The 26,488-nt window shown below is 31.3% G+C and overlaps 1 protein-coding gene across 2 annotated transcripts in view; it reads left to right on the top strand.

The window, feature by feature from the left end:
• The first annotated feature begins 11,712 nt into the window (after positions 1–11,712).
• The window catches only part of LOC129989178 (parathyroid hormone/parathyroid hormone-related peptide receptor-like), a 334,785-nt gene continuing 320,009 nt past the window's right edge, over positions 11,713–26,488 (top strand). For both annotated transcript variants that reach the window (XM_056097548.1, XM_056097547.1), the window contains exon 1: positions 11,713–12,929. In XM_056097548.1, the coding sequence (XP_055953523.1) occupies positions 12,906–12,929 (24 nt within the window). In that variant the 5' untranslated portion in view covers positions 11,713–12,905. The remainder of the gene's footprint in view (positions 12,930–26,488) is intronic.

Below are 26,488 nucleotides of genomic sequence, written 5' to 3'. Positions count from 1 at the left end.
CTGTGCAGTTTGCCTTCCTAAAGTCGAAAACTTGGGCTTTTCGTTTAAGAAATAGGGGAGAACGAAACATGTGTAATACGAGTACAAGAGAATAATTTCGCCGTAATATTCAAATTCGCGCGTGCTCGACGGACCGCATCGCGAACACTTCCGACCGAGACACCAGCTCTTCTCTCATTTCGCAGACAACATGAGATTCTTTTGCGAAAATTAAGAATGAATGAATCACAAGCTGAAAATCCTACTTGATTATTGAAGCACAAAATACTAAGACTATACGAAAGTTTGTCAATATATATTGACAGGACTTATATATATTAGCCTTTTCATTTGGGTTTTACTTTTTGAGAGGGCCGCGGTGGCCTCGTGCTAAGGCTTCGAATTCGGAACCAAAGAATACCAGGTTCGAGACCCGATTCCACCAAAGAACTGTCGTGTAAGCGGGTTCTGGTACGCTTTAAATCCGTTAGGGGCAATCGTCCTCCTGCTGGTGTGGTGCGGAAATTTGGAGAGGAAAGTGCCAGCTCAGGTGCTTTCCTCATCACCTGACCACGGTTCAGAATTGCGAGATCCGTCCCAAAATAGCCCTAGTGTTGCTTTAAAATGGGACATTGATGTAATTAAGCTAGTATTTCATGTGGGAAAAATGAAAATAAAGAATATCTGTCGGAACGTATTATTAAGAAATGAAAGATGTGCCCATCCAGATTGTTAGCAATACTTGTATATGATTGTCACAAAGTAACTCACGAATGTGCATGCGCCAGTGTGCACGTCTTTAGACAAATTTTTAGTTCCACAATTAGTAATAGAAAAACATTCTCAATGGCAGAATGTGAGAAACAGAAAAAAAAAATAATTATAATATACATTAGATTTACACATGTATTAACATTAAAAATTTTGCTTCCTTGCAGTAGGATTTCTCTGCTCCTAATGTTCACGAACGATCAACTTAAGGATTGAAACAAATAATGATCCACTAACAGAAAAAAAAAAGAATGCTGAAAATAATAAATTAATAAACTAATAATTTTACCAAATGCAAAATAAAAATAATGCTGATAGTCAATACTAGGGATAACCTCTAATTGAAGTGGGCATATTATGTATCAGTGTAAATGTAAAATAATAAAAATTGCAGATCTCTGCTCATTAACCTTTGTTATAATCCAGCAATAATAAATAAAATATGAATTAGAATAAAAATGTGAAATTTGAGATCTCGTAATTACTTTTTATTCGTGCTTAGCTTTATGCCCACATAAATAAATCACTCAGTGTAAGCATTAAAAAAAGCACGGTCTCAGTTGCTGGACATTGAAGCATGAAGCGAAATAAAATTCTGATTTCTCATCCGATAACGAGCCAGTCCAAAAGAGCGGGGAAATTTTTAATTCCTTCCAGCATTACAAACGGATGTGTATGATTAGATTATAGATGATAAATGTTTCATTTTCTTCAAATGCATACATACGTAAGCATACCAAGTGGATAAACAGTTGGAGGTATTTCACTGATTTCGGACTTTATGAGGCATTATTGTTTTTTTTCTATTGAGCTGGGCCATTTCAAAAGTCTCTGTGACTTAACGAGTATTTCTCATAGTAAGAAAAAAAATGATTTGCTTAATCAGCGATGTTTCTCAAAACGATTTGAGAGGAGGCACCTTGACGTCATATGCTAGATTGGCCTATATCAGTCTGTGTTTGTTTGAAGAAAACCCTTATATACATATGGAAGAAGTTTTAGATGGGTAGCGTTGTCGAATGCTATTTCGAGGAGTTCGAGAAAATGCCTATAGAGCCTTAATTGACGAGATTTTGTTTCTAGCATAAGTTTTGAGGTTAGAGGTGGACTTATTATCCATCTCAGAGAGGTGATATTAAGTGAGCAAGAAGATCGCTTCTTAAGTCCCAAAACTTAAATGTCCCTATATAGGAAAAGTAATTTTTAATATCTTAAAAATGTTACAAATTCATAGTACGTCAATAAATGAGAATAAAGTGCTTAATAAAAACCAAACATTTTCTACATCCTTCATTCCACAGATATTATGTTGAAAGCGACACCAACTGGTACATGTGCGAAAACGCGGAGGTTTTCTGTTTTTATAAATGAAAAGTAGATGTTACAATTCATGATATTTGCGTAAAGCCAATAAGGTCCCGCAATAAGATCGTGTAATGTCCTAACAATGACATGTACTCTCCCTGATGGAATAATTGCATTTTTTTTCATTTAAGTTCCCTGCCCATGCATGATCTTATTTACTGACAGTAATAACTTTATGCAAATGTCTTTGCAAATGCATGCACATGGCAGAAAATATCTACAAAAAAATGCGATGAATAAATGTAAGTATAGTTAAGTATTAAATCTGTTGATATTAAAATAAAGTCTGTTATTAATGTAACTGCTTTTATACGAAATTGCTTTGCGAATATTCACGAACTACAAATTGAAATGAATTCACAGTAATTAGGAGGTTAAATGAACTCCTAAATAAGAGCCACGTTTTATTTCCTCCTATATAAGAATGGACGGGAGACCAGATATGTTAAAGAAAGAGCTCTTTGAATTTTGAATGAATTCTGTGTTCATTTAAATATAGATTTAAATATCAAAAGACAAAATACGTCATTCGATGCACACGTTTGAGACTTCATTTTAGTACAAAGGATTAAGCAGGTAACGCCTTGCGTCCCATTTATAATGCAATGACATCTCACTTTGGAGGCTAAGCTAAATGCATTCCATTGTTTTCTTTAAAAAAACATTCTTTTAAATACGTCTGCGTGCATTTTCAAATTTCTAAGTACATCTCAACTACCTCATACCAACCATTAATCATATTTTTGAAGTCAAAATGTAATCATTCCGATTTTTTTTGCTACTTTCTTTGGTTTTTTTTTTAACTTTTTATTTTAGCTTGCAAGAAATTCGAATCTGTATTCTTTGGTATTTAACTACAATTTAAAAATCTTTTGATTTACTATAAAAATAATTTTTAAAGATTATTTCGTGACAATTCTTCGATATTTTTAAAAAATTCAGAATTTAATTTTATTTCCCAATTATATTAATATTGGTGTTTTTAGCGTGATTTAAAAGAAATTTATTGATACTAATTTAAAATTACATTAAATTATAAAATAAATGCATTTTTCTTGAAAAAAGCTCCTTTTTAGCCAATAAAAATTCTTTTGGAGAACAACTTGTGCTACCCATCTATGAAAAATATTTAAAATGTCGAGGATGAGGTGAGTTACTAGAGATTCGATTCCTAATAAAATAAATCGCAATGTTTTAAAATTTGGGATCCTCCGGTTGAAGATACAGCCTTTTTGATTCCTGAGTTCGCATATGCGCGAAGATGCAGATCAGTGGTCAGCCGAGTCTTCAAAGGGTTAGGTTAAAAAGTTGATATATCTCTACAATTCTACGGAGGAATCTATAGATTCCTTGTCAGAAATGTAGAAAAGTATTTCTTTCACTTCATTATTTGCTTTTTGCTTTCTGGTATATAAAGTATAGAAAAAGCACTGTGATATTTAAAAAATTCGAACTTGAGCTTTTGACGAATCTCCTCGATTTAGACTTCCCTATGTTCGAAAGTTGCATTTTTTGTATTACGCCTATTTGTCCATTTATCACAAAAAAACAAAAAAAACAAAAGAATTTCAGCTATACGAATGAAATTTGGTATAAGTCTTTACACCAAATTTGTAGATTCCTGTCAAATTTTGAGCAAAATCTATTCCGTAAAAGTCTATCTCTCTGGCTGTTCGAATATAAGTTAACACGGAAAACTACAAAGCGAAGAGAGCTAGATGGATAAAATTCGGTACTCAGATTTAACATCTGCAGTGCAGACACTTATAAAATGTTAAGCCACATTCAGCAAGGGGTTGACCGTATGCCGATCTATGTTTTCAGAAGCACGTAAATGTGATAACTCAAAAGCTTACTGACTTAAATATGTCAAATTTGGTATGTGATTCTTACTGCAATAAAAGTTATGTTTCAAATTTTAGTTTCTATCGATTGAGAAAAAAATGTGTCTAAAACACAAATTTTACTTTATTAGAGAATATGCTAAAAAATTTTGGCCACTCTCGTTGATTAGAGTTATTTATTCAGACGAACATGAGCGGACGTATTCACACGGAACATGGGCAAACTTCTCCTTGGCCTATTTTAACAAAATTTGATAGAAATCTTTGCTTCTGGTATACAAGATAAAGAAATCTCAGAGTGTATGCGAGCAAGCCAGTACTGGTATAAAACCGGCATATGAAATACATGTCTCTAGCTTTCTGTATTTTTAATCTATATATCATGTTCAAAGACGTATATAATTCTAGAAATATGCTTCTCGTATTCCCAGAGGCGTAAAATGTTGAAATTCTTCAATATCTCGAGACCGTGGCTTGAGAAAGAGACAAGAAATATGTTTTTAACAATCTCGAGAGATGGGTTTTTAATACATGAAGTCGACATTTTGATATTCTAACTGAAACCGTGCAATGGAAGGAAAAATAGAAAAAAGAACATATGGAGCACTGCTCTGTTAAAGCTCTGTTTTTTCTCAGTTTTAACAAAAATGGATGCACATGGAAATAAAGAATCTATGATATTTTTACAACAAATGATTTACGAATTGTCCATGTAGTATGTTTTCTGCCCTCGAAAGGAGCATCCACTTTGTTGAAGATATAAATATACATTTCACGAATAGACGGAAAAAAATAAATTACAAACAATGCTCCCACGCGAGTTTGTAGGGTGGATATTGCAGCTATAATTCTTTGCTCCTGACTTTAATTTGGTTGGCGAGAAATATATCTTCTTAATACCGCAATTCAGTTTTCTATTTTTATGTACTCACATTTGAAAAAAATGTTGTATTTTAAATTTGTGCTCATACGAGGAAACAGTTCATTATGCGCATTATATTACTGCTTTAAAAATGTTTTTTTCCTATCTAACAAAAAAAAAAACCCATTAAAAATTGAATAAAGGAATTTCGAAATATGTTTGAAAATGCGATTCAGTTGAAATCGTGTGTTCTATAATTTTTTCCTTGTATTTTTACGTTCTCATAGGCAATATCAATTGATACTTAGATTTAAAAGGACTTGAAATCACTTACTACCTTATATATCACATACCGTAGTACTTTTATGGTTGTTACAAACATAAAATGGAATATACACCCAAACACTGTGACCACCTATTGAACTATCCGACTTACTTCAAAGTCAAAATCAATCAAAGTGGTCTTCCTAAAATAGTCTCGCATATTCTGTAATAAAATGGAATTTGTGTTTCAAACTCGCTTTTTTTTAACTGTTTGAAACCAAAAGTTGACACAGAACTAAAATTTTAATCATAAAATCACATTGCATTCATTCAATCACATAAAAAATCGATATATTTAAGCCATTGCGTATTCAGTTATCGTGTTTACATTCCTCCGAAAGAATAGACCGACAGACGTTCGTTCAATCAAACGTTGGATTTCACTAAACATTTGATAGATAGTAAGTTGTTAGACAGACATTTTCCAAAAATGTGTTTTTGGAATCAAGGATTTCAAAAACACGGAGATTCGTCAAAATCTCGAGTTCGAATTTTTTTTTCTGACTGCAATATTTTCTCTAAACGAGAAGGTAAAATCAATTCACAAAAATTGTTTCAGCTGTCAAATTGATGCAAAATTGCAAATTTCAGCTGTCAAAGAAAATATAAATTCATCAGCTATCAGATGCGTTGGAATTCTGCTTCAAATTATTAAATGCATTTGATTTTTTTTTCTTTCTTCACAATGGTTTTTAATAAAAAAATGAATTTTCTAGAATGGCGTGTAATATATAGCTCGACTATAGAAAAGCCATTTTTACATAAAGAATTTGGCAGATATTAATTTCAGTATTCCTTGTCTTCTGATAAAGAAATCCCGAAGTTGCCGATTACATTATTTTCTTGTAAACGAAGTATAGAAAAGTGGGAAGAAACATTTCTTTTTTGCATCGAGTTTTCAGAAGATATCTCCAACATATTAAACCAGTTAAAAGTCTAACAGTAATCTTAGATACTGGAACTAAATTATACAAATATCACTCGGATGTAAGATAAAGTATATATAACATATAAATAAAAATATATGATAAGAATATTGATGGGATACAATGAATTTAAATAAAATATTATACAATAAAGCAGTACAAGAAATGAAATACAATGTTTAAGACTGTGAACGATAGAAACAAACGTTGGCAAATTATTTACACTTTCAAAAATCAAATATGTGAAAGACAGAAAATTGATTTTGAAGAACAACAACAACAACAACAACAAAAAAACCATTTAGAAAAAAAAGTGGAATTGAAACTATGAATATAACTTAGTGTAGTTTTAGATACTTAATCTTATTTTGCAGCTAATCTATTGACTCATGTAAAGATTATAAATTTTCCTGGATTTACAGAATTTATTTAACTTGGATACAAGAATTAATAATTTAGGGAATTATTCAATATATAGGTTTGGTTTGGTATTGTTATTGGCGCAAAAGCCATATAAGGCTATACTGCGTCATGTTACGTATATAAAATATTAATGAAAATATTCATTTATATTAAAAATGAAAGGAAAATATTATGAAAAACATATTAAAATGCACAAAAGTTCAAGGATTCATGTTGAGGTGGGATTTGATAGATAGAGAAATCAGTAGCAGTGTTAAAAATTCTTTCGCTGGTATGGTGTGGAAATTTAGAGAAGGTATAAGAAATATTTTTATGTATTGCTCTCGTCTCTAACTACGATTTACAATGTTGAGGCCCATCCCAAAATTGCGGTTGTGTTGCTTAAAAGTGGGATAAAAATATAATTAAAGAAAAACTAAACTCTAAAAATCGCCGTATATGGCGAGATAATGTTTAGCTGTCAGGAAACTCGATTTCGAGACTTAAATGTTGGTGGGAATTTCAAGACCTTTTTTTATTAAAAAAATATTTCTTAAAAATCGAATATGATGTACCTAAATAAATGTGCAAAAATAAAGAGGAAAATATGGATGATATTCAACAAAAACATTCTTAGTTTTGATAGGAACCTTGAAATAAAAATAAATGACGTTCAATTTTTTCCTATATGTACAATTATGAAAAGGAAAACATTTTGTTCATGACTGCTCAATGCGGAATGCATCAAAACTTTTAGAAAAGGAAACGTTTGTTTTGACATTGTGCTGGTGGCACAAAAGGCAAAATATCGAAAAAAACTATGAACAGTCTTTTATTTGTTATCAGTTATTCTTATTTTCTTGTATTCCAAATTCAAGAAAAGGAAGGAAAGGAAAACGTTAAAAAATTGTGCCTTGAAGGAGGATACATTTTTATGCATAAAATCTCAATAAATTAAATAAATTCGCCTTTGAGATTATATCTTCCTTTTAATTTATCTATACATATGATAATTCAAAAGCTGAATGATCCAGGTGAATGCCACTCAATAAGTGATCTTCAATATTATACCGTACAACAGTAATTTCATGAAGCTAGAAGCCTGAAATAGGGTTAGACATTGGTTAATTTCTTGAATAGAAAATATATATCCACTTTGGATTTAGTCTCTCAAAGGGTTAATTGTTTGTAAAACTATTTGTTTGGGGGAATGTGAAAGTGAAATTTTGCAATAATAACGAAATAGAGTAGAAAGTTAAATTTTAGTGTGTAGCAAATTGTACAACAGCTTTAAATTTTGAGACATAAGGCATCAATGGCTTGATTATCTGTCTGTCTGTGTAATTAGAATATTTGCCCTTTTAGATGGGTTGTTATCTTACAAACAGTATCCCTGGAGTGATAAACAAAGATTGAGAAATGAAATTGCAGTAGAAAATTTCTTGCACATTGGGAGAGTTCTCAGGGGGAAAAAATGGTGGTAGCTTATTGAATTTTCTTCAAAACTGACAACATATAGTATGGATATTGGAAACAGACAAAATTAAGGTTTGAAAATCCCTTTTTAGTCCGTAATTTTTAGTAATGGCTGCTGTCAAAAAACTTTCAATTCAAAAATCGTTCGTCTTAAGGAAGCGCTAATTAGACTAATTTAATTTATCTTCTATTTTTAATATTAAGGAAATTATAAGTAAGGGAAAATTTCAACCCCTGTCATTTTCACCGTCTTTGAGATAAAAGGCAAATCTACGAACTCAACCGAGGTTTATATATCTTTTACAATATATTCTAAACCAGTTAAAATCCAAATAAAATTACTCTAGTTATCTTGTAAAAAGGATAGCATGCGCAAATCGTTATACCCACAGTAATTTTCCCAAAGCCATGTCAACAAGAGCTATTGCAACAAGGCGGGAATAGCCTGGTTGGTATGGCTTTGGGTTGCGAGTTCGAACCACGCCGGCCGAAGACTGTTGTTGATCCCGCACTAAGGTAATTAAAAAAATGCAACGAATTAGATACTTATGATTTTGTTTATTGTTGCATGAAAATAGTATATCACACCAAAATTTGGTCCCAATCTTCCAAAGGAAGAGGTCTGAAGTACGTACTTTTTGGAAGTTAGAATGTAATTTTTGCGATTATTAATCTGGAAACTAATAGATTTGTAAGAGAAACGAAAATGCCTCATAACGAAATTGTTCGTAGGGAATAGATTATGGCCTTTTTTAGTAGTAGTGATTTAATGGAATTAATTTTTATTCTTGTAGTATATATGATATACTCGGTAGTAATTATGTTTTGAAATCCATTCTATCTCTTGCAAGCAATACTTGCAAGAGCACAGATAAACCTGAAAGAATATGTAGTGAGTATTAGATAACACCTTATCCATTTAATATTTGCTTTTAGTAAATTCTGTTGCACTAAATCAACATGAATTGATAAAAAATACGAGATCTTTTACTTCTCGAAACTTTTTTAATACAATTTTTTGTAAGTAAATTGTTTTTCAATAATTCCTATTCAGTTAAATTTTAAAATGATCTTCCTTTAAAATTATCTTCATAGCGTTCTTAAAAACGTAGTTGAAAGATAAGACAAAATTAAAATTTCTTCCCAAACTCCCTTGAAAAAAAAAAAAAAAAAGGAAAGCCCTAAATAACCTACTACAACAAAGATAATCATTTTAATTTTTCTCTATTTCAATAATAAATAAAATATTGAAATGTATTCAAGAAACAAACATTTAGCTATGTTCTGAAGAAAAACCCTATATACCATTATTCAAAAAGAGTTAATTTAATAAAAGTTCAAGAAATATTCAAAATGTGTCGTCCAATTATCCAAAAATAATGTTTAGTTTTTAAAACCCGTCAACATTTTCTGATATTATAAGAAAACTGTTATTCACGAAATTGAATAAAAAAATTCACTAAAAATTACCTGTACCCGTAATACATGACGAATAAGTTGATATTTCCATTGTATTTCGAGCCATGATTAAAATAATATATTATTTTTGAGCTGTCCCTTCAACAGAATGGTAAAACCGAGTATTTAAGCATGGCGATGAACATCAGCTAAATAATATCTATAAATTGCTTGATGCAAGAATTATTCAAGATGCTAAATTAGACAAATAGTCTTACCTTGAGTAACTAAATCCGACTCGTATTTACCTACAGTAAAAAACTTTACTCACTAAAAAAGGAGCTTTCAAAACTTTAATTAGATTTTAATTAATTGAAAAGCTAACGTTTTCTTTAATATTTTTGAAGTATATTATTGTATAACTATTTTTAGAACAGTTTAATATTTAAATAATTACTTTTACAGTGATACCAATGTTATTAGGTATATTTTTTCTTATTTTTTGGATAAACTTGAATTTATTATGAATTACGCTGATTTAATTATAATAAACTAAATAACTATTACAATTTGGCCACAATGTTTTTTCTGTATATAATGCGTGTACGAAATTGTGTTGCAAGATAGTGTGTAATCGATTAGTCTTTTAACAGCTGTCGTACGATATCAACAAAAAATAAAAGATTTTTCTGGACGAGACAAAAACCTTCTTTAAATTAGATACAAGTAACACGAAAAATATTTTGATAATAATTATTAATACTTTTGAATTTTTTTTTCCAATATGGGAAGTTAAAACTAAATAAAAAGTTTTGGAAAGTATGTACGATTTAAACCGAAAATGTAATTTAAAATATAAAAAAATTACCAACCGTCAATATACATTTTGATTTTCTCATTGCAGAACTTAGAAAAATAAGTATGCAAATGCAAGCATAAGAAATTAATTAAAGAAAATTAAATTTATTAATAACGTCCAATTTAAATTAAAGCACAGAGTTTAGAGAGGTAGGTAAACTAAAAAGAACAGAACAGAACGCCGTCTCATTCCCCCGTATCCATGACCATTCTAGATTTGGTGGGCGTTATGGGAATTTTATTTAAGTACCAAAATATTTACAATAGAAAAAAACTTAACTATGTACAGATTTTACAAGCATATAAGAAATGATATTGAGATGGTTTCGTTTACAAAGTTTTCAACCTTGAAAAATGATTTGAAACAATAATATGCAGAAAGATAAAATGTATGAAAATGTATCTACTTATTCAGTGTCCACTTATTATCGTGACATTGTAGATGAGGATACAATTATAAAAATCAGATGGAAAATAATTTGAGTAATGGTAACAAAGAGAAACTTTGTTTGATCGATATTTTTGAATGCAAATATATAAGAGACTGTGGGGCTTGGTTTTCCCCCTTAGTCTTTGTGAGCATGACACTTGATGTTGAGAGCTAGGGAGGCAAGAAACTTAAAAATAATAATAATAGCGGAATGCATAAGGTCTAGAGGGCAGTGAAATGGAACTGTCTTATAAAAAGAGCGCTGGTTCCTATTTAAACGGGTAAATCTCGAAATAATTGTTCTTTTGCGCTTTGTGTTTCAAAAAGTTGTTAAAAGAATAATGATTCACATACGAGTTGAGAGACTTTTTTATTGCTTTAAGAGTTGAGAATTATAATTGCTGATGGATTTAATTTTTATGAATTACCTTAAGATATGTCATTATTTTATGCTTTCTCATGGTCATTAATATTTATCAAGAATGCGAATCAGTTTTAGAATGACGGGTCAATTTCGAAATAGAACATCAAAGTCTAAAAAAAAATTGCTTTTGATGAATTGTTTGTAATTTTTTTTTAAATGAAGTATTCTTTCTACAAGTTTAAAAGGAATAACTGCATAAAATCTAGGTTCTAATTCAATTAAATGTTTTCAAAGTTCATTTCATTAAAACTTTTATTTTCTCTAAATTCTGCTCCAGATTCCCAAATTTTATGCCAAAAATGACACCACAGAATCTTGGAAGAGCGGAGTGCATGAAATTCTATTTATCTCTCTTTTCCGCAGGAACAAACTTACGGCAACTTTTTGACAAAACTCTTAACGCTATGTCTGGAAAAATACATAATCTAATCAGAATTTTTCAAACGTCCCAAAACCACCTGCTGCCATCAACACTTCTCTTCCCCCTCCCTCCCCCCTTTTTTCGTTTTCTCGACCACTAAACGATAACTGGAAGAAAACTTTTCGAAATTTTTCCATTCGATTACCGCCACTAGAGGCGCTCCGCTGCGGCTCAACCAAAGCGGCGCGCGCCCAGAAATCCGAAATCGTCTGCTCATTTCTGCCACGAGGAGCCGGCACCGAAGTTCGAAATCGTTTGTGAACTTCCCGAAGAAACAGAAGCCGCAACAGCAGCTCTCTCGTCAACCCCTGCTGTTCTAATGAGCGTTTAAGTGACCTATTTGATAGTGAAACTGACACTCGTATCATTAACATTTCCTCCTCATCATATTTTATCTTTATTTATTTATTTTTTTTTCGTTTGGAGAACCGCATAAACATTTACTTATTTCTGTGTCTTTTTTTTTTAAAAAAAAATTTTGAAATGATGTTTCATATGGACTGACATTTGAGTTAAAAATTTTTGAGTTATGATTATAATTGCTTTTGACAATTTGAATCTGCATGCAGAGACGCACACTTGAAATGAGATAAGCAGATGAACTGGGTTTTTATTTTCTGACCTATAAATCAGGAAACGAGTTTGTTTTAACAAGTGACAGAACGCAACGAGATTTAATGCTGCTCTAAACGATCTGAGAGACGTGCGCCTGCCGTGACTGTAATTAGATTTCCTGTTAAATATTTTGGATAATCACTGGAATTTTATGAGCAGAAATTTATAATCGTTATATGATTTTTGGCATTTTTTCCCCTCATAGTATTGTAACAGGAGCACAAATGTTAAATTTCTGCTTTCTACAGGACGGAAATAAAAAGAGAACTTAAATTTGAAAACTTTAGTAGTTCTTTCTTTGGATCTGACAACAATTTTGAAATGAAATAAGTAATAACCACCATTTCAAGAAATGGGAAAATAAATGGAAGTAATGAACGGTTTAAGAAACTTTTCGAACACTGAAAAACAAGAACTAGTGTGATATTTTTTCAAAAAGATTCAGAATCGTACGAACTATTTTAGAAAATTCTGTTAGATAGTGAAATATTCTTCAAGTATTACATGAATGATTTGAGAATTCGTGGCCATATTGACATGCAGCAAAATATAAACTGAATAAAGAAAACGCTACAGTGTTCCACATGGAATTTAAAAGTCCTTTAGGGATTTTCCGGATCATGACTATATTTTGAGCATTGCCAAATACTTTTGAATTATGAAACGCTTGTTATCGCTTATTTCTGAAATTTGAATTCGGTTTTAACTTTTAAAATGGAAAATCTTTCTCGAAGCGACAATTGTGGTTAAACTTCTATCCCAGAATTTTTAGAAAAATATTGAAGCATTCGATAATCTAAAGAGTAGAAAATGAAAATGAATTCATCAGTTAAGGTAAGCAATTTATATCATTTATATTTTTTATGGTTAGTATAGTTATTTAATGAGCAATTTTAAATTTTTGGCTTCTTCAGATCATAGATTAAATCTGTAAGGAAAATGGTCCGTAAAAATGTCATCAACTAATAAATGCAATTTTATACATATTTATATATATATGCTATACAATTTTACATTTCTTAGATCTAATAATATAATGTTGAAATATTGCTTTTTATTTTTACTAGTGATGCTTTTTGATCATGTTTAAGTAATATGAAAGATATCATGATTAATACCATTTTTGAACTGAAGTAGTGTTTACCAACTGCCCGAAGACAAAATTTTAATTTTTTCGTTATAAATTTTTGAAATTTTTTTCCCGTGATCACTTTTTGGCCAAAAAATTTTTTTTTCATGATTTTTTTTTCCTTCTTTCGAAAAAATTTATAACAGTAACACGATTATACAAAATAAAACTGGAAAATAAAGCTTTAATTCATGATCCAAATCAGTTATCAGTGAATGAATAATATCAATAAATTATTCAATTAAAATAAATAAATTCAAATTTTTGAAATTCTTTCAGATAATATAAATAATTCATTTTATGCCAAGGTGATTTTCTCAACAGTTCCTGCTTTCAAATATTAAAGAATAGGAAAGAAGTCTAAATCTAAAAGCTATTCAAAACCATTTGGCTCAAAAAATGAAAGTTTTGTATAATAGAAAGAAATTCTTTCCATAATTCTTTAAGAACATTGTTTTATTCAAATAATATGAATTCAATACAGATAGGCCTAGCGATACATTTGATATAAAGAGAGAACTCAATTTGATTATCTCTTTACAAATAGATATAAAAAAATCGTATTTATTTAAATTCAAATTTGATATTTTTTTGAAATGCATCGCTTTCTTGAATACAAAGTATAGAGAAAGTGTAACCGTCCAAAAATTTGGATTCGAGATTTTTACTAATCTCGATGCTTTAGATCTCCTTCAAACTGAAAAACAAATTTTTTGAAAATGTCTTGTTGTCGATATAATAGATTAAATTTATCAAAAATTTATTCAAAAATGTCTGCCTGTCTGAGACAAAGATAAATCAAAAACACTTTGAGATGAAATTTGTTATATGATTTTTACATCAAATTTGCAAATTTCTATCCAATTTCGAGAAAAGTCTATTAAGAGCACGTCTACCTGTCCGGCCGCTCGAATATAAGTTGACACGGTAGCTACAAAATGAAGATAGCTTGATGGATAAAATTCGATTCACTGATTGAACATCTATAATGTAGACACTTATCAAATGTTGAGCCAAATTCAACTAGGGGTTGACCGTATGTCGGTCCGTCGGTTTAATAAAATTAAAATCCTAAACTTTCATTTGAGATATTTTGATATTTTGTATAATTTTAATGATTTTCCTAAAAAAACTATAAAAGATTTTTAAAAAAATTTAAAAAGTTAAAGGAGATTTCAACTTTTTCTTTGAAACATCGTAGAACGATAACGTTTCAGGCTGGATTCGTTTGCTTTCGTTTTACTTTTAAAATTTATTCTCAACACGTTGAGTGCCGTTTCACCTTTATTTGACTGACAGCCAGAGTTCACATTCAGTGCAGAATTCGAGTAGAGCAGTATCGTTAATTTATATTTTCTTGTTGTATCCGTTTGTTCACCTTGTGAATCGCCAGTGATTCACACCTATTATCTAATCAGATATTCTCTTCTCTACTACAGTTAACCAACAGTAAAGCATCTTATTAGACAGTGGTTCGATTCACAGTCATGATTGATGGCAAAGAACGTGTTAAGTTACAAAGCAACAATAAAATGCGTATGTAAAGTGTAACTTGGCGGCGTAGTACATGAATATAAATGTAACTAAATCAATGAAAACTGTTGCTGTAAAATATATTAATTTTTTAAAAATTTAAATTAGAGAAAAAATGTTAGGGAAGTAAAATTAGTAGAACTGAAAGGCTAGTTTTTTGAATTTTAAAATACTGAAAAAATATAGCTTGTGCAGTTTTGTGCTCTAAAGTTATTGAGAAAGGACTCAATTTTTGTTCATTATTATTTGGTCTACTAACGTTAGTTATAAATTTTAAGTTTATACTGAATGGTATACTTTTACAATTTGGATGTTATCGAAGTATTTCTTGATTTTTCTATATACTTCCACAGTGTGACAATTTAAGTCTGGGATCACCATGGAGTAAAGACAGCTTTTTCGCTCTGACAGGTTACATTTTATATCTGATACAGCTATTCAATTTATGCTTAAAGATCACACACTGAAATTCATTCTTACAACTTTTTTTGTATGTTTGCTTTATAATGCTTACATATAAAAGGTGAGACAGCTTCCTGGTCGAAGGTTTTATTCGAAAGTTGACTTAGATAGTTATTTTTGATATTACTTACTGTAATTCATCCATCTAGAAGTTATAGAGTTATGTTATTTGTTATTTTTAATGCTTACATATAAAAAGTGAGATAGCTTCCTGGTCGATGATTCTATTCAAAATTGGACTTAGATGGATATTTTTGACGTTATTTACTAAAATTCATCCATTTAAATGTTATATGGATTTATTATTTTTTTAAGACAACCCAAAAGATAGATATTAATTCAAAAAAAATTTCATAAAAATGTTAGAGGTACTTTATTTAGAATTTGATTCATTTAACCGTTTTATCCCTGTTCTCATAATAATCATTAATCTAACTGACACCTTTTGCAATATTAGTTATTTTTTTATAATAGATCAAAACGCAGATGTGAATTCATAGTTTCATAGATATTTTTTCTGATCTCACGAATGTCTAAATGATGGAACTTATCGAATTTTTCGTCATTTCATCTTTTAACGACAGCAGAGCTTTCTATAATTCGCATGCGAGAAAGAAAGTCGTTCAGAAACAGGAACTCCGTCAACAATCATCATCGCTAATTTTTGAATTGAAAAATAATTTAACGAAGTGAAACAAAATGTTTTCTAAATTTTTTGGGTGTAGAATTCTTTGATCTTAGTTGAGAAAAGAGTTATAACAAATTCGCAGAGAATTTAATTATCTGATCTGAAAATGTTCTCGTTATTTTCAGTAAGGCCTTTTACACTAAATCTTAAAATTCTAAATAATCCGTGATGACAATAGTTAATTGTTTTTAAAGAAATTATGACCATGATTGCAAAAAGTTAGTCATGGTTTTAGAAGAACTTCTACCAAAGACGCATTATATTAAAATTCACATGAATTCAGTAATATCTTTCCCCTACCTATTCACTTGAATAATGGCAGCTCATTTTTCGAAGGAAAAAGTCTACGATAAATTGGGAATGCTCGACATTTTCATCGGTTCTTTGCACAGAATTCTTGTATTTCATATTGTTAGAAAAGGATGACTTGATATAAGAAAATCATTTTCTTCTTTTAATCTTAAAAAGGTGTCGGAATTCTAAGGTAATTAAATTGTTGTCGTATTTACATGTAAAATTTAAAAAAAAAATGATTTACATTACTAATGACATCTATCATGCATTTGTATTTAACATATTTCTATCTTTCGTTTATGAAGTACGAAGGTCGTTTTTTCTTCTAACTCTGATGGAATCATAAAGAAAAGCAAAATGAATTTGTTATAAAAGTATAAGTTATGTTTAATCTCTTTTACTTTCTTGTATATGTAGTACAGAAAAAGTGTAGTAATCATTAAAAAAGTCGTCGAGATTTTGAAAAATCTCCACGTTTTAGACCTCAATGAGTTGGAAAGTAGAATTTGTCTGTTACAAAGATCTGTTACAAAAACGCTTTGAGCTAGACGGATGAAAGTTGGTATAGAGTATTGATACAAAATTTGTAGATTTCTGTCACATTTTGAAGAAAGTCCGCTCAGAAGAAGCCTGTCTGTCCGGCTGTTCGAATATAATTTAATTCGATAACTACAAAACGATAAAATTCGACACCCAAAATTAACATCTAAAGTCTGGATAACTTTCAAATTTTGAGTCAAATCCAACAAGGGATTGACCGTCTGTCAGTCTGTCATTTCGAAAACATGTAAACACTATAACTCAAAGACGCAATGACTTAAATATATCAAATTTTGTATTAGATTTTGTGATTACAATTGTAGTTCTGTGTTTCAATTTTGTTTCAATCGGTTGGGGAAAAACCGATTGAAACACAAATTCGATTTTCGGATACTATTTATCTCATGCCAGGAATTAATAGCCAAGGATCGCACGACGGATGAAGTAAAAATGCTAAATCCGCATCAAAGGTTCATATTTCGTAACTATTGTACGTCAATGCCACGCAAGGTGTTCTGTGGGATAACACCTTTATTAGAGAGTATGCTAGAAAGTTTGGAGGAGACAACTCCCAATGGTTACTTCAAGATATAATTGCCATGAAGACATTTGTGATAACTGCGGATGAGGTTCCCGAATCCCTCTTCGAAAAACGTTGCCAACAGTGATGTGAGATGTACTCTAATGTCCATGTGAATCTCCACATTAGGCATTTCTTTTTCTTTTTTGGGGGTGTGGTGTGGGGAGGAGAAAGAAATACGGAAAAGGAATGCCTAAACATTCCTCATTCAAAATCCCAGTTTTTACATAATTGTCTCTCAGTTAAGATTCCAACATCCATCGTTTCTTTGAATGCCTCGATCCAATGGTTGAACAATATTCTATGTTTTGCAATAATTTTTCACCCTTATCCTTGTTCATGAAGAAGGCGGCTTAGAGCCGAGTGATTTTCATATTTTTTTTCTGAATTGAAGAGCTTTTTAGGATGCCGAAACAATAATTTCATACTAATCAAGATCTTCAGAGAAATATTAACAGCTTTTTCTTGTTACGTGAGACAACATTCCTCGAGCAGGCTTCCTGGCCTACGAGTAGCGCGTCTTCCCCGTGATCTGGGCTTCCCAGGGTCCAGTCCTAGTTCGGGCATAGTTGTTTCTCACCCTGTGTTCTATCTATGAGGTGTGTGAAAGAGCTCCCCTGTAAAAAGGGGTTGTGCAAGAAAGTGTATGAGTCATCTTCATATGAGCTAGAAATCAGATTTCTACCCTCAGATGCTCAGGGATCTTTTCTGGAAGTACGTTTCTCGATGTAGGAATCGGGAAATTCATCCACCGTACTAATTATTTTACGTTTCGGTTGTTGAAAATAACAAAATAAGTCTATCAAGTAATATGATCAAAAGTTTGCTATTACTAGAATATTATGGAAGCTGTTGTATATTTGGTAAAATGAATAAATGCAATGCGGCTTGATTTTAAAATTATATTTTAATATTTACAACATATTTACACATTCATTGAGAAAACAGTTACAATTCATGAGAGTGTGGTTAAAATTGTAAAAATGCGGTTATAAAGCATTTATATAAGTTGAATAATATAAAATTAAAAAATATATATATATAAGTTGAATAAGTTGAAGTGTGATAATTAAAACATTAAAAAAATAATCGAAAATACCGAACGAAATTCTCGCGATACTTTGGGGTTTCATATTAATTAATTAAAAATAAAAAACGCCAAACGAGAAATTAATAATGCCATTTGAAGTTCTTAATTAATTAAAAGTAAGAAACCAAACGATAAATCAGTAGCGCCATCTGAAGGTGACGTCACTTCATAAAAGCGCTGAACACATCCTTTTAAGAAAATTTCTGAATGTCACGTCGATTAAGTCGAAAAGTAACAATGATTAAATATAACTCTTAATAATAATTTTTTTTTGTTTTCTACAATTGTCTTTTTTTATAGATCATCGGAAGTTCAACAATGAGACGTCTCTCGTATACAAAAAGAATCGGAATCATTCAAACAATACACTTCGATATTTTGATGAATTTCCTCGATTTAGAGCTCTTTGCGCCGGCAAAATCTATTTTTGAAATTCTGTCTATACTGAGAAAGCTCTAACTCAAAATCTCAAAAAGCTTTATAAATGAAATTTATCACATGGTTTTAGAGCTTGAATTTTATTTCAAATGTCATTGAATTTTATATCAAATTTTTAATTAAATCTGTTACGAGGTTAACAGTTTTTCTATCTACCCTTTGTATGCGAACGCAATGACACCTAAGCCTCAAATTTTGAATCCAGTCATCTAATGGAAAGAGACAGAAATTGCATATTCGGTTGTTTTCTCCATATGACGAAGAAAAACGAGAAAACGAGTCTATTTTGATTTCATACCAGAGAGTCGAGGGAAGACCATATCTGTGGGTTAAGTAAGATGCGGCGAGCTTTTTAACCTCTTCTTAGACAGTAACGAATCTGCCTCGCGCATCGAATTACTGAATTTTTAATTTAAAATTTAAATAAAGCTGAACGATTGAATAATTAAAATGTAAAAATCAATTAAAACACTTCAATATCTCATATTATTATAGAAATTAAAGCAGTAATAAATGTCCCAAATGGAATGTGCCATCCAATTAGGAAGTTAAGTAAATTCGTTATGCTTCAATAAAAATAAGTTGCTTGATGCTTTAAATGTTGGCTGGACTGTCAAAAACGACTTACTGTAAGTATTTCTGAAGTATATCTTTTAACGCAGCTGAAATCTTAAGCGAGATATATAAAAACATGAAATGACATTTCTACTCTCTAAAAAATTCATTCGGAAATTCAGAGTTCCATTTTTAGAGTTTTAACTCTCTGTTTATAGTTCATAGTAACAATGGAGCTTAGCCCCCGCTTGGATGTAACTGAGCCAGGAATGTTTTGACAGGCTTGTTATATTATTCTCTTCAAAGCCATCTCCACCGAATGTTTTTCAAACTTTACCTTTGGCTTCAACAGAATTGTCTGAAGCGGGATGTATAAAATTTTCAGGCTTTATATTTGAGTCGTACGAAAGCAAACAGTAAAAAAAAACACCTGGAAAATTATTATAAGTAATAATATTTAAGGTGTTAAAAAAAGAACGATCATGGATAGAGGGTGATAGAATTAACAATTTCGTAATAGTAGTGAAAGGAATGTAAGATAGAAGCGTGGAAGTAAATAAAGTAAAATATGTTTTAATCACGAAATATTAAATAAAATAATGCTTGATGTTTACTAAAAATACTCAGTTTAGCAAATACTAAAATGTTATACGTATTATCATCATAATAGTGATGGATTGATCGAAGTGCTTTTTAAAATGCAAGTAGTTTTCACGTATTTCAATCCAATAACGCTAAATATAGTGACACTAGGTATTCAGAGATATTAATGCGTGTCTTATAAATGAAGATTTTCAAATTTCTACACAGAAATCAACGCAGAAAATGTCTATCGGTCCTTCTGCCACACGCGTGTATCTCGGAACAAAAATGAAAAAGCGCTGAGAGTTAATAAAGAGCAAATGAAGTACGGCACGCAGTTCTGCTAATAAAATGGCACAGAATGACCAAAAATAACTTTTCCAACTTGAAGATATTTGCGATTTAAACTAATGAATGCAATGAAATAAATGAATGAAGGCGGGGATCTAGAAGGCCAAAAAATAGGGCGAGAATGCCCAACACCCCCTTTTTTTCTCTTCTAAAATTGGGAAATCATGTATTTGGTGCCTTCTTGTTACAAGTCACTTGTGCCTGACCCCCCACTCCCTCACATCATCTAAATTGCTAATTTGCCCTTATTCAATAAAATCCTTAAAATTCCGATCACTCTTTTGTCTTACCTTTTTTATATAAATATCTGATATCAATTTATTGAATATAGATTTTTATTCATTGAAAAATCAATAATATTCCTTACGAATAAATCTATGCATTTCACCTGCTATTCACTATAGGGCAATAAATTAACAAAATAGAGAAAATAAATAGTTTTCTGAAGAATTAAAAAATTATCATAATTAGATATTTGGGAATAGTAAAAGAATTTCTCTGATAAGTATTTATTTGTAAATCGTTCTTGATATTTTTGCTTTTTACTTGTATACGCATCATGATATAAAATACTGTGCAACTTATCCGGTTTAATGGAGCTTGAAATGAGGAAAAGAACATCTCATTGTTTAATTTTTCTTTTAAATAAGATTTTACTCTTCTTATATTTTCTATTCCTTAAATTGTGTTGAATTCACTGTAAGACGTATTTGAGAAATGCAATTTACTTTATTACTTGATTTATGCAATTTGCTTGAATACTGGTTTCAAAAATCGTGAGTTGGCATATAAATTTCATATATTTGATTTTACAAACAAAAATTTACAGGCTTAAAATGACAGACCATTATCACTGTAAACATATAATTTCAGTTTCTGTTTTCTGATATTCAATAGAGATACTCTTGATTCTTTTCTCACCTCTTTTTGTGTTAAAATCAGCTGCAGAGGTCTAAGCAAAACTATCTTACACATTCTCAAACAAAGGTGCTGTCCTAGAGGACGCTCCTTGCATGGCACTGGCATACAATAGCTACGAAATATTAATCTTTTGGAATGTGTTGAGGATTTTTACTGAATTTATCGTGTGGTCCTTGGAGAATCTTTGCCGATTAATCCGTGGTTTGTGGTACTGTAAAAGTACCCAAAAAACAAACTATGTATTAGACGGGTTTTTCCCAACGGATTGAGTTATCGCGTTAAAAATGCGAAACTCAATATAAATTGAGAAATTAAAATTTGTCACAGAAATCAAAATTTGATATAGAACTACAATTGTAATGACAAAATCACACACCGAATTTGATATGTTAAGTCGAATTTGATATGTTTTTGGCAGTACGATACTAATTTGATATGTTTTTAGCAGTATAGACGGCCAACCTCTTGTTAAATTTCCCTCAAAATTTGATAAGCGTCTGTCCTACAATTGTTAAATCAGTCTGTAGAATTTTATCAATTCGTCTTGTATTTATGATATTAACTTATATTCGAATAGTCAGAAAAGACTTCCTTTAAATGAATTCTCTCCAAAATTTGATAGAAATGAAAAAAAATTGGTGTAAAGACCGTATACTAAATTTCATCTGTCTAGCCCAAAGCATGTTTAGATTATCTTTGTCACAGATAAACAAAATTTTTCCAAGAATATTTTTTTCGAACTCAGAGATGTCTAAAACCAAGATATTCGTCAAAAATTTCGAATTGGAATTGCTTGAACATAAGAATATTTTCTTTATACTCCGCATATGAGAATATTTGAAGGATTAAATGAAAATAAATATTTTTTTTTAATTCGCGATATATACAGCTATTCAAATTTTTAGGGTCGTCCAACTATTTTCTCACGGATTAAGTTCTAGGCCGAAACAACGGAATTTCACATCGTATAAACTTGACCCTCCAGAAAAATTGAAAGGAAGAGCTCTTTCCGGAAGATGTCTGAGACTTCAGTGATAGTACTTCCGGGCGTAGCTATTTTCGAACAATGGACTACAGTTTCTGATGTGAAGCTGTTGTAATTTCGAGAAATATAAGAAGTGCAGACTGCAATATTCGACAGATCAGATGACTGAACGAATGAATAAAGTATCCAAATGTGTAAATTTTCATAAAAAAAAAACCCATTGAAATTCAAAATATTTGTTTATGGTATATAAAATGTTGCAAAATATGCAAAATTAAACAGAAATGTCCATTATACATAATAAATATTGCAAATTCAGAGCGTTAGCATATTCTTTACGCCAGGACAAAGTCATTGAGATATGCGTGCAGTGAACACATTTACTAGGGTGGAACAAAAATGGCCTTAATATATGAAAAATTATAAACTTTGCGAAAATATTTTTTATATGAATGTTCGTAAATATAATGTTACAAAGGGTTGTTTCAAATGTATATATAAGCATTACAACTAAAAAAAATTATTAATTACAAAATACATAAATAGGAATAAAATATTTTTAATGCCAAATTTTGTGCTTCTTACTTCTGTATCCTTAATGACTGCAAATGTTACAACTGCGAAATATTTATTTCTATTTCATTGCCACATTTAACAGTTTATTGTATGAAATTTCGGCATATTCAAACTTGAATCCATTTTTGTTCTTATGTATCCTTCTCTTGCGAAGAAACCAAGACATTTTGAACTGATTCGGTCTTCAGTTTTACAGCTCTTTCCACTGCTAGCGTATGGCAAGGAAACCGGGGAAATTCGATAACCGGATCCACTAATATATTCGGCTCAGCTTCAGATGCCTTGAATATAAATATAATATTACCAGTTAAATATAATATCAATATTACCTAAATAGTTATAGGTAATATTGATACCTAGTTAGCTACCACAAGTGCTTTGAGGAAGAAAGAAGCAAGAAAAAGTTACTAACTACAAAAAAAAAATTAGTTAAGTTTAATCAAGAACGGACAAAAATACTAGTGTTTCAGAAACGGTTACTGGCGACAATGACAACGCTGAAGATCAACAGTGTTCTTAACAAAACGAGGCAAACCAACCAGATCTTTCAAATACATCTTAAGACTTTGGCTGAGTGCATTGTGAAAGTGTATGTGTTTATCTGGTTTAATATTAAGTTAAAAATCTTCATATACTTATGGATCCAAACATCTGCTTAACTTTATGTCATATTCAAGATATCTCTAGGATGATCTCAAGAACGTTATATAACTGATTATTCAAAGAAATGGGTACTTTGTTGCTCCGGAAAATATCCTTTTGTCCATGATAAGTAATAAATTCAACGAGAACTTGATTTAAGACGTGTTTTAAAAGTAAAAACAGAAAGTAGAAGCGGAGTCAAGAATTTTAAAGCTCCAAAAATAAACTTTGATGCAAAGGCTTATATCGACATGATCTCATGGCTTGAAAATGACGTAACTGACCCCCCACCCACCCACCCACTCCTTGTTAAACATGTTTTCTGGAGACTGTCTCAAAGTGTTACATATTTCACTTACAGAAGGATACTTCTCTGAAGTAATTTTGAGGTTATGTCTGATATAATAGTAGCACTTCATAACAGATTTGTAAGTAGGCAGTTCAACTTCAAGCAAATCACCAAATTTCCCAAAAATAGGACATTCTGACATTTGCCTTGTCTTCACTAATTTAGTCTGAACCGTTTCTATTCACAACAAAGTACACAAGCACACAAACTAACACATCACTTACGATACTCAGTTACACAATAGACGAAGCGGAGATGCCAACTGAATTGAACTCAGCAAAGTTGCTGACCTGACACCAACTCTGAACTTTTCACCACATGCGGGCAAATCTCCGCCTCCCTTCAATAACATCTGCTCCGGTGATGACTCAGTGTCCTGGATGCCATACCAATGCAATAATAAGACTGTTTTTATATTTCTATTCATATTATAATAACCATTTAAAACTTTTTATTTCATAATCGAGACATGCAAACATTTTTGAAAATATTCCAAAAGGTTTGTTTTTATAAAACTTTAACATCCTTTCGGCATTTCAAGATATACTCCAATATTTTTCATATTTTTAATTTATCTTATCTACACCAAAAGGCAAATTTTTGACGCCATTACGAATTAAAAATCAACAGTTGAATATTTCTTTAAAAAAGTTTAATATATAGCAGAAATTTCTACTTTATGAAACTGTAACGTTTTTGTGGCACCTCAAAACGTACTCCATTATTTTTCTTATTTTCAGTTTACCTTATCTACATCAAAAGACAATTTTTCTTCGCTATTACAAATTAAAAATCAAAAGTTGATTTTTTCGTTCCACCCTAATGTTTACTCTTCTAGCTCACAACTCACCCTTTTGAATAAACCCATCTAAACAACCATTTGAATTATTGAGAAACTATTGTTTAAAACCAGCTAGAGTGGTCTCTCTATAAAAAATTTTCGTAAACACTCTAATAAAGCCATTATATGCCTCCACCCCCTGCATAAAATTGAGCCCCTTGGGTAAGGTCACGAATTCCGTGAGTGCTCCGTTTTTTATTGAATGATTTATCCGCAGTGAAGAAAACAATTATTTACGTATGAATTGTATCTTAATGGCGAACAATAGATACGAAAGATCCATCTTCGGCGTGAATCTAGTGTACTTTCATTGGGAATTTATTTTGATTCGCTGACATGCAGTTAATACACAAGTATCAAAAATCCAATATATAATTTCAACTCCTTTATATCGACGGATAGAAACGAAAATTTGACACAGAATTACTATTGTAATCACAAGATCATTCAAAATATTTGTTATTTAAGTCACTGCGTCTTTGATTTATCGCTTTTGCATTTATGAGAAAATACAGGCCGATAGGTTGTCACCCTTTGAAACATTTAGTATAAGCTTTTATATGTATATGCACTTTAGATTCTAAAATTGTGAATCAAATTTCATTTATATAAGTGATTACGATTTTAAATTGGTTCATTTATATGCTAGCGCAAACATACACACGGAGAGATAATCTCCTCTTCACGGATTTGGCTTCAAATTTAACGCGAGTCTACAGGTGGTTATCAAAATAAGGGAAACCCCTTAGGTCAATTAAGAATCCTTTATTAGTATGGTGTAGGACTGCTTTTGGTATGTAATACAGCTTGTATTCGCCTAGGAATCGATACATACAAGTGTTGAATAGTGTTTAGAGGAATATTGTAGCATTCTTCTTGGAGATATTGTGAAAGGTCTGGGAGTGATGCCGGGGGAGGATATCGATTCCGTAATGAACGCTCTAAAATAGACCATAACGGTTCAATTATATTGAGGTCGGAGGATACTATTGTGCGGGTCAAGATAGATATTTAACTTCACCCTCGTGTTCATCAAACCATGATTGGACAAATCTCGCTGCATAGATAGGTGCATTATCATCCTGAAAAATTTCATCTCCTGCAGGAAACAATGTTTGCCTCATAGAATGGACATAGTCAGCTAAAATTTCTCTGTACTTCTTCCCAGTGATTCTTCCTTTCAGGGTTACGATTGGTGCAGTAGAAAACCACGACATGGCTGCCCATATCATGACAGATCCGCCTCCATGCTTGACAGTTGGAAGGAGACAATCACGATCATACGCTTGTGCAGGTGTCCTCCAAACGTGCACCCTTCCTGTTGTAGGGAAAAGTGTGAAACACGATTTGTTATTACTTTCTTCCACTTATCAATCGACCAGGTTTTGTGAGTGTGACACCACGACGAGTAGACGACGTTTACCATTAACATCTGTGACAAGTGGCTTGGGAATTGCTGCTCTGCCTTAAATGTTCTTTTTATTAAGGTGCCTTCTAACTGTAATCACTGACACTGAAGAATCCAGTTGGGAATTGAGTTCTGTGGTCACTTTTACTGCAGTTGGCCGCTTTTTAGACATTACAATCCGCTTCAATACCCGTCGGTCTCTTTCACTGCGCTTCTCTGTCCACCCACTATTTTCCTTTGCTTAGCTTGTCTTGCTGCACTGTGTATATGGTGTCATGACTTTAGACGCCAAATCTCTAGATATGCCTAAAAGTTGGTATTTTTCGGTCACACTTGCACCAGCTAGAAGGGCTCTTACTATTTGGCCTCTTTGAAAATCTGAGAGTTCTGACATTTTGCAGTTTTGAAAAAAAATCCAAGAATTACAGA

This window comes from Argiope bruennichi, chromosome 10 (assembly GCF_947563725.1).
Source record: "Argiope bruennichi chromosome 10, qqArgBrue1.1, whole genome shotgun sequence".
NCBI lineage: Eukaryota > Metazoa > Arthropoda > Arachnida > Araneae > Araneidae > Argiope > Argiope bruennichi.
The sequence above is the reverse complement of the archived record's forward strand: the minus strand, read 5'-3'. Positions and strand labels throughout refer to the sequence as shown.